The sequence below is a fragment of the Pinus tabuliformis genome, chromosome 7 (genome assembly GCF_031772625.1).
Source record: "Pinus tabuliformis cultivar Carrire ecotype Pingquan chromosome 7, CPIR1, whole genome shotgun sequence".
Classification (NCBI taxonomy): domain Eukaryota; kingdom Viridiplantae; phylum Streptophyta; class Pinopsida; order Pinales; family Pinaceae; genus Pinus; species Pinus tabuliformis.
The window spans coordinates 1644913652-1644924060 of record NC_142293.1 but is presented as its reverse complement, the minus strand read 5'-3'; the positions used below and the strand labels follow the sequence as shown (position 1 = coordinate 1644924060).

Below are 10409 nucleotides of genomic sequence, written 5' to 3'. Positions count from 1 at the left end.
ATTAACAAGTCAAAATGTGTGACAAGTGGGTGTATATATAAGATGCCTAGCACTGGCCTAAACTCATAATCAGAGCCAACCTGTTGTTCTTTAGAAAGGGTAATTTGCAAAAGAATGGTATGCAAGGCCGACCTTTGAATTTGAAGGCATGAGGTTTCTTTTGTACATACGGAGACCCAATTTAAAGTTATTTTGGGGGCTGAGAATCAGGGTGATTACTGCTTGTTAATTGGAAGAACTTTGGGGCTGAAGCATGCATATTGTTTCTTGTGTGCCCATGCTTCAGGGCTGCGTTTGAAACTTTGATGTACAGTCCACCATATGAAGGAAGAGGTTGTGGTTTCTTCTTGCACAAGTTGAGGTTTGGACTTGCATAGATTGCACCCTTTTGGAGAACCTTTGAAGGCCATTGGTGTATCTGCAAATTTAAGTTTTTCTTGAATATAAGAAACTTATCATGTTTGGGGGGCTTCTCCATTTGATTACTGTGTAGGTGGCTTGAATAGCCCACATATGGAGGAAGCCTAGTAGGGTCTTGCTTTTGGAATCAGAATACCTTTGTAGGAAGATTTGGGGTTGTACACCTGCCTTAGCAGCAGGCTGTGGATGAACAGATTTGAAGACTTTCTTTTGAGGGTTGCCTGATTGACAGACCTTTTGAAGGTTTCTTGCTGCCTTTGTCAAAGAAAGGGACCACTGTTGGGTGCCTTATTTGCACAATTAGGAAGCAGATATACCCCTTGGTAGTAACTTGAAGCTAAAGTGTGAGCTGGGAAGTCTTTGTACCCGCCTTGGAGACCACTTGGGAGCTTGTGTGCCGACATTCGAGCTTGCTTAGGAGCTGAATCAGAACTCCCACTAGCATTATCATATGCTACACAACCTACAGGCTACAGGTGATTAATAATTTACCTATGCAACTATACAGCCTACCGATTAATAAGTAATCTAACTAAAAGCCTGAATAGAATTTTCACTACTTAGGGTTTCAGACAGACGGCCAACATGTTATTTTCTTGGGATCCGACGTGTGGGGGCTAGCTGGCTGGCATAGGATCCATTTCAGCAACATTGTATCTGCTTCCAGGCATGAAGGATTTGTTTACATGGCAGATCTGTATGTGTACAAAACACGGATCTGTGGATCCAGCCTCAAGCCCCTGCTGATTCAGTAACACAGGCTGCAACCTTTATGCTGACTCCACACTATATCCTTTAGCCAGAAAACTGGAGCAACATTTGCAAAAGCTCAAACCAATATCCAAAAATTTAATTAAGAGCCCAATCTGCAACTACTTGAGCAAACCAAGATCAAAATAAGCAGAAAACTTAGATCATGGAAACTTATACTGGCACATCTCAAAGCCAATCTCCTCATGAAGTGATTATCACCTATGGCATTAATTGAAGAAAGAGGGCCAGCAGATGAACACTAGAATGAAAAGGAATCAAGCAACAAACTTTATTTCATCAAAATCAGGTATTGTAACATCCAGCCTCATCATGGATTTGTACTCATCAGGCACAGTTGCTCCTCCCTGAACACACAGTTCCACTACAGCAGGTGCCATGCCATAATATTTTCTCAATTTGTTCTCTAGAGGAGGTCCATTAGGATCACGGATGTGCCATACATATTTTGGTGGAATCAAATCATCAAATGTGGCTTCCTGCCAGCCATGTTGTCCATCACGCAATTGATGCTTGTGAGCTTGACATATCCTGGCTCTGTGCCCCTTTGGACCCACTTGAACTTCTGGGCAATATGCACATGTTTTTACTGCATATTTTTCCATAAGTTTCCTGGCCCCTGACTTCATGTCCTCCCATGCTTGAAGAGCTTGTTGGGCCATTCTTTGGATTTCCTCTGCAGTTGATAATGGCCTCTCATCTCTCTTTTGTTGTTTCTTTGAATCCCAGAAATCGCAAGACTCAAAATCCTCATCAACGTCCAAAGAATTTGAATCTTTTGGAGGAGAGCATTTTTCAAAATCCACAATTTTGCCTGCTACCATGTATACAGGATAGGCCCTTCTCTTTGTTGGGTAATCTGGAAGATCTAGGCCTGCTTGGATGCAAAGCTCTACGATGGCTGGTAACCTATCAACCATAAGCCTTTCCTTATGAGTCACAGCTCTTCCTATTCTGTCATAGAGATGGAAACTTTCGACTGTGACAAGGATATCATCAACAGTTCCCTTTCTCCACACATGCTTCTTACTAGAGCAACTCGTGGGGCCTTCACATGTCTTCAGTTGATGCCCCTGAGAGCCAATGTGCACTTCCGAGCAGTTCCTACAGAAAAATCGGAATAAATTTATTTCAAGACATATTACAGTATACAACAAGGTAATTAACAAACACTGCAAAATCTGGAAATAAATTTATGCAGCAGTTTTATGGTCTCTTTAAGGACAACACAAGAAAATAGATGAAGCATCAACATATCTGCTGTACTGAGAAAATGGCATTGAGGTGTTAGCAAAGTTACCAGGATTTACACGGAAACTTAATGAGGCCAAAGAGTAAGAATTGACTCAAACTTGGAAATAATTCAGTAGTTGACTCCAAAAATTAGAAGAATACACTAAATATTAGAAAAAGAACTAGAAGATATTTTCCCTTAGTATCAAAGTTTACAATTTCCATATAATGCAAATTGTCAATAATAACTCGTTTCAAAATACATAGATGATACTACATAGTACAAACTATAAAACGCCACAGCTTCTGAACTGTTGAGTGGTGGTTGCCTGTTATGAAATTGGGCCAGAAACACAAACGAAATGAGTTTTGTCTTATTTTCCTGTCTTTTATAAGAGCCAACGAAGTCTGGCTCGTGAATCTGACTTGCTTTTGACTTGAAATTTTGAATCCTACTAGTGAGTCAAAATTGTAAGTGCGACTCTGGGCAGATGAAGATTTAGAAGAGCTGACTCGAAAATCCTCAAAGAGCAAGCCAAACTCAAGAGATGATTGAGACTCAGAACTTAGAAGTGTCTGGTAACTATGGATGTGATACATTACATTTTTCCTTATGCACATTCGTGCATAGGCCAGCAAGGTTAAGCTCAGTGTTTTAAGACTGGACGAACTGGAACTGGATCTGGAACCAGCCAGTTAGGCAGCTTGACCCTCATTACCAATGGACTGACCCCTTGAACTGGCCAGTTAAGTACAGAACCACTTAGACTAGCTGATTCAACTGGTTTCGATCTGAACTGGCCTGGACCCACCCGCAGTTAAAAATGGAAAAATGAACAACAAAATAGCTAAAACAACCTAAAACCCTGACACCAGCCCCCATGCCCAAACACTAAAACAATCTTATATATGGACCCCCCCACACTCTATTTCCCTCACACCTATCTCATTAAACATTTGTGAGTAATTGTAAGAATCTGGTGTTTGCAGGGCCGTGGTTATTCATAGTGAGATTGGTGCTGATTTGGCATTGTTTGTGGGCTGTTTGCAGTGGATTTGCCATTTTCTAAATTCACATGATACATACCACAGTTTTTAAAACCGCTCACAAAAACCGGTTACCGGTCCAACCGGCCGGTTAGCTGGCCTGCCGGTCGGAACCGGCCTAAAAACCCGGTTAACCCTGCCTTGTGACCGAAATTTAGCCCTAACCGGTCAAAACCGGCCGGTTTATGGCAAGCCCACCGTAACTTATGAAAAAGCGCAGGCAGTTTGTGGTTTAGGGGTTTTGGGGGGGAGGGAAAGGTATTTTCCCTCCAAAAAGGCCCTCTCCAAGCTATAAGAGACCCCTCTCACTCTCATTTGTCTCACACAACTGATTTGGAGTGTTTGTGAGTGTTTGTGAGTTTGTTTGTGAGCTTGGAGAGTGTGGAGTTTATGCTGAAGTAGTCATCTTGGAGTTGGAGTTGGAGCTATTTTGGAGAAAGTGTGTAGCTGTCAGTGGAGTTGCCATCTTCAAGAGGAGGCTAAGGGAGCTAGTTTGCATTTCCAGGTAAGGATTTGCACTTGATAATTCCTCATTTGAGTCTGCTGTCCATGAATTTTTTTTTTGTGTTATAAACTTCTCACTTCTATGATCTACCATCCAGGGAGTCATCATGCCTCCAAAAGCCGAAGATACTGCATGGGCTCATTGTGATATGATTGATGGCAAAATGATCTGCAAATATTGCCAAAAATCCATTCAAGGAGGGGGTATTAACAGGTTCAAGCAACACTTGGCTGGGATAGGAGGCCATGTAAAGCCATGTGGAGCACCAAATGAAATAATAGGGCATATTAGGGCAGAATACCTTCAGAAGTTTGAGACTCAAGTCACTGAACCAATAGAGAAGTTTGTGGCTACACAGTTTGGGAGTCGAGACTCAACCAACTGAGTTTGATCATGATGACTGAGACTCATGAGAAGTTTCAACTTCAAGTGATAATGTTGATCACTATTATAGTATTACTATTATCATATATGTAGAGTCTAGACTGAAGTCTTGTAGTAGGCCACTGGCCCCATAGTTTGTAGGCTTTATTTTTGCACTCTAGTGGCCATTTAGAGCCTCATTGCTTATGTATTTTGTCGATGATATGTATTGCACTCGGTGCCATTTTGATATATTCACCTTTAAGGCTTTACATGGTATATCAATGAGCAATCTTTGCATATTTTGTCTCTATTGGCTTGGAATCATGGTTTTAAATCTTAAAAATAGTTTTTTTCATTAAAAAATAATTATTTAATGTATTTTTCTAAAACCGGTTCGTTTAGACCAAACCAGTCCCGGTTAGACCGGTTCCGGTCGGTAAACCGGTTCATTAGGTGGACCGGTCCGGTCACCGGTTCCGGTTTTAAAAACTATGATACATACATGAGCAAACGTTGCATATATTGTGTCTAAAGGTTTGGATTTACACTGACATACATGAATATGTATTTATTTTTCTTAAATTTTTCATATTTATGAATTATTTTTTAGTAAACACCAGCACGTTTGGACCAGATACCAACTCTAGGCCGACTAGAAACTCGACCAGTGATGGTTTTTAAAACATCGATTAAGCTGGAGATCAATCGTTTGGTGAAGCTCTTCGAACAATGGGGTTTAGCTCCCTGTACCATAACCAGAGACCAAGGAAGAGCAGATGTCGGGAGGAGGGGGATTCCTGAAGCAGGCACCCTAATAACAGAGGTCTCCTACATGGTGATACATTGGGGGAACGGGCAGAAGGAACACTGAACCAAGTGGTCAATCTGTGGCACGAAGACAGGAAGTACAAAATCTTGATGACTGACCCACCTCCCAAGCTTGGGAAGAAAATCCAGCAGACCAGTGGGCTGTGAACATGGGCATAGATCTAGGGCTATTTCACCAGAAACAGGAAACGGAAATAGAAACTGTACTGAAAGATTTTGGAGGGTAAGAAACGTTAACCCCCATTCCCTGGTATATAATACATGCAAAATTTGATATTTATTAGTAATGCCCTACTGTGGTGTCAAGATGAAATGGGAAGGGGTCTCCTGGTCAAGTTTCTGATAACATTGATCTGGAACAGAGATGTTGTGGCAGGGTGGCGTGTTGATCTACCCAACCAACATAGAAAAATTATGTCCAGTGCAAATGATAGGTCATAATTTACAGTACAGCTACTGGTTAAAATTATTTAATGATCTTGGACTTCAGTAACATTTTTGTTTTTTTTGTTTTTTGAATTTCTCTATGGTTTCTTCAAAGGCCAGTTCTGTTTATGTACGTTAGACCCTGCCCATCAATAGTTTAGAATTGGGTATGAAGATTTACAACTATAATATGTTAACATTTCGAAAATCTACTAGAAACAAAAAATGGCGTAGAAGTCTACCTGCATGCTTGCACAGGGATGGCATCTACAAGCTTGGCAACACCTTCATAAAGAGCATTTCTTGCTTGATAAACCTCGTGGGCAACTGGCACCAATCTCCGAACAAGCAACCCATTTTCAGGTCGCTGTAGAACTCTTTCGGTGACATCCCGGTTCATTTCCCTCACCTTCCTTGCCCTGCCAATGAGGTCCTTGATTGGTGTTACAAGTGGCTTCCTCTTCCTTTTGGGTAATGGCTTGGGAATATCAACATATGGAGTTGAATCCACCATAGATTTGGATTGAGTTTCAGATATCAGTGACCACACATTTGCATTGAAACTGTCCGATTGAGACGAGATCCTTCTGTTAAAACTTTGGGAAAACACAGTAGGACTTGACTCCCTGAGAGTAGCTTCTGAATCTAGTTTGACAAGAGCTTGAACAATCAGAATACTCGGACTGCCACGGAACACACCTGCAAGACTACTTCTTGCTAGCATGCTGGGATTTTGAGAGACATTTCTCGAACTGCCATGGAATACACCTGCAAGACTACTTCTTGCTAACATACTGGGATTTTGAGAGAGATTCCTCGGATTGCCATGGAAGACACCTGCAAGACTTCTTCTTGCTAGCATGCTGGAATTTTGAGAGATATTTTATCAGTGTGTTCCAATATGCTTCTGTAATACAGCCACAACACACTCGAACTTGTGATTATTTATAAGCACGGCAAGGGAACAATCGTTAAAGTTACATTTAACATTTCGATTATGACATTTTTTTTCAATTGTTTAATGCATGTGGACATAATGGGACAAGGGTCCATTTCTCTACTCCGCTCAGTAATGTATCTATTTTATCCTTCTTTGTAAAACTGCTCATATTTTTGAACTGCACAGAAGATTTTCAAGCTTAAGGTGCGAACGCTTTTGGGCAGAGCTTTGAAAAGAATAGTGGATACTGTCCTTTTAAATTAAAAATAATGTATAGTAATAATAATTTATTTTTTTCATTCAAATATAATTTGATTTTATTAAGGTGAAATGGTGAGATTATATTTTGTATATATACTCAAAAGTATATTTTTTAGAAAATATTTGTTTTGTGAGTAAAACATTACATTTAGAGAGAACTAAAATAGTCTCTAATAAAAAAAGATAAATAGATACATCTCTTGAATCTAAAGGAGAGAATTAAAAAACAAATAGATACATCTCTTGAATCTAAAGGAGAGAATTAGAAAACAAAATTTTAGAGATCATGAGAGAAAAGGGGGAACATCACTCTCTCATATTTACATATATACTCCAAGAAAATAAAAAGGATCCCAAAAATCATCTGATTTATCATAAGGATATGAAACAGCGATAAATATTGCATCAAATAGAAATAACAAAAAAATCTTGTAGCCTATTAATCTGACATTTGGATGGTTCAAAAGTTGGTCCATGAGACAAAATGGTGTGACACGTCAAACTCATGTCTATGTTCCACTATGACCCAATTATATTTTTCCAGATTAAGGCCATCTTTTGATAAGCAGTCTGCAACCCGATTCCTTTCCCTTTCCCTGTAAGTATGCGAACATATAAAAGATGTGAAAGAGCCAATAATATAGAAATCTCCTCAATAATAGGCCCAAGTAAAATGATCTTGCAAGAAAAAATGTCACTAATCCAATTTACAACTAGCTTTGAATCCTAAAAAATGTGAATCCTCCAACATCCCTTCTCTTTTGTAAAGACTAGCAAATTTTTGCAAGCAAGGCATTTCGCTTTGTACTTGGTCCTTGGAGCCAAGCCAAACTTTGAAAAAGTGATTTGGAGTGAGGTATAGAACAAAACCACCACCACACTTTTGTCCATTTTCAATAGTATCACCATCAAAATATCCTCACGGAATAGATGAATCAAATCTTTCAGGGAAGATCACTATACGAGCAGCAGAGTTCTTGTCCATAGGAAAATGGCTAAAATTAGTCAAAACCTCAATAGCAATGTGTGACGGAATCGACACTGAATCTTGAAAAACAACCCAAATCCAAGCCAACCAAATCCCCCAACATATAATAAGGGGGAGGGCTTTAATAGAACGACTTAAAGGATTGGTATACAAAGAATGTCATGCCTCCTCCAAACTAACACCCGTCCATAATAATAATATTTTAATTTTAAAGCTATGGTTAAATTAAGATATAATACTTTTTTCTTTTCTCCCTTTTTTTAATAGAAATGAGAAGTTTGTATTATAATTCGTGCTTGATCGCAGAAACTACCCAAGAGATAAGATACATATGAGCCTCATTTGGCTTATTCTCCGAGGGAGGAGAACAACAATATCAAAATTGCTACTACGAAAATCTAAAAAAACACTATAACAACATGAATATACCCTGCAAAAACATCCTAGCAAATAGCAAGTTTTACGATATAAAACTTTTTTCCTTTATTATATCTTTTTCCTTTATAAAATAAAGGATTAATAAAATTTATAAGTATACATGTTTTACTTATCCTTAGATTTAAATTTTTTTAAATTACATATTCTCAATTATTAACTTTATTAAAGTATTTATCTTATCAAAATATTCATCATAAATTCAACTTGTAATATTGATGTTTGCGTTGAGAGACGCTCTCCACCCAATATGGTAGAGATGTTGTAATGCAATGTAATGTCATATAAACATTTTAACTAGGTCAAAATAAAATACAAATAAAAAAAAAATTATAATTATAAAAAAAAAAAAATTGACTAGAACAAATTACATTATTTAAACTAGCCTAGATCCATCTTAACTCTAGATTTGTCAAGGGCTGAGAGGGATTAAATCTCTTGAGATACAAACCTCTTTTAAAGTGAAAAAAGATTTGGTCCCTCTTGGCGCTTGGTAGATTCAAAATTAAGATAGATCTAGACTATACTAGTTTATATATAATTTTGTATTCAAGTACAATCAACATTAAAAGTAAATTTAACTATCTTCACCCCCAAAATTATAAAAAATATTTTTTAATATATTATAATATTTTCACTACAACATTATAAACATGTTTTAATTTGGCTATGAATGTTAAATATAATCTATATTTTATTTTTGGTATAGTTTGTTTTGTAGCTTTTACCTAGCATATGAGATAGATTAATTTTTTGATCATGGTAGCATTCTGCAATAGCATCCTAGCAACAAACTGGCCTCAGTCTTTGATCTCTATCTCCCTTAATCATTTTGTTCCAGACAAAGCCTACCTTGGATGATTGTCCCTGCAAAATGGAGACCCAAGGATGAGGGGCCCTTGGCCCCTCCAATCCTTCAAGCAAATTCGACACATCTGGCAACCCTAACCCTCGCCAATCGGCAAACCTACTCCTCTCTGCCAATTCTAACCCAAGAAAATCTAAAAGAGCTGACAACATCCTGATTGGTGCAGAGGACAATCATGGATAAGAACAAAATGACACCCCTACACAAAGGAATACCAATACGTGTATAGTGAAATCTCTAGAGATTCCGCAGGTACATCTCCCACCAGCGAGATTAAATGGAAACATATAGTTCATGCAAGATCATGCCCTGATCTACAAGTTCATTGGGATTTGGCCAATCAAAAAATCCCTCTTGGACTGGATTGTGCAGTGCTAGAAACCCAAAGCTCATTACGAGGTCAAACTTGGCTCCAAGAGTTTCTTTACTGTGATTTTCTCATGCCAAGAAGACCCTGTTAACACCCAGGTTGTTCCCTATGACTCCCAAGGGAATACGGCCGGGGTAACCACTAACCAATCTTTGGATCACAGTTTCTAGCCAAACTGTAACCAGAGAGGGCTCTCTCTTTATGATTTGTCTCTGTTTTGATAGTGTTTTTAGGCTAGCTATTATGCTCAGGTTTTTTTATTTATGTTTTGGTTGAAGGACTTCTTTCGGTGCTTAAGATGTAGTGTTCAGATATTAGTATATCATTGGGCAATGGAGTCTAGAGCTGTGAAAATGTTTTGAAATGCTGGAGTGATGATGTTCAGACTGCAGGGCCTATTGAGTATCTCAATCAAACAACATTTAAACTTAAGTGGTGATGTATGGTCAGCCAACAGAAAGCAATTAAGAATTTTCCATTAAGCTGGTGTTGTGAAGGTGAAACATGTTGCTCAGGAGCAAACTTGAATTCCTGAAACAAAGGTCACTGTGAAAGACATATTCTGAAAGTGCAGCAATTAAGAATTACACTTATCAAGATTATAGCTGAAGAAAACATTCATTTAACAACATAGATTGAACTCAGGGTATTGCATGAATAAATCCTGAAGGTTATTCTTTTTCTTTGTTACTAAATACTTAGGAATTAGAAACATATATGGATTGTAACAGATTGAAACACATAACAAAAAGAGTTATAGAAAAACTTATTGTATTGTGAGGTACACAGGGATCCTGCAGTTATCAACAGACACCAGAACGCATTCAACACTTCAGAACTCCGAGAAATTCCATCACTTTCTTTATTAAACTCTGAAAGGATTACAGCATAAGAACTTCTTCAAGAGAAATCAACAACAACCCCTGCAAGCTTGTGCGAGGGGCAAATATA

At 38.3% G+C, this 10409-nt stretch overlaps 1 protein-coding gene across 1 annotated transcript; it reads right to left on the bottom strand.

Annotated features, from left to right (window-relative positions):
- Positions 1-1438: 1438 nt before the first annotated feature.
- LOC149254693 (APO protein 3, mitochondrial-like) lies at positions 1439-6538 on the bottom strand. The gene is made up of 2 exons (XM_089460212.1): positions 5839-6538; positions 1439-2295 (listed from the first exon to the last, which is right to left on the bottom strand). The coding sequence occupies exons 1-2, from the start codon at positions 6456-6458 to the stop codon at positions 1449-1451; spliced, it is 1467 nt and encodes a 488-aa protein (XP_089316338.1). The 5' UTR covers positions 6459-6538; the 3' UTR covers positions 1439-1448.
- Between the last annotated feature and the right edge of the window lie 3871 nt (positions 6539-10409).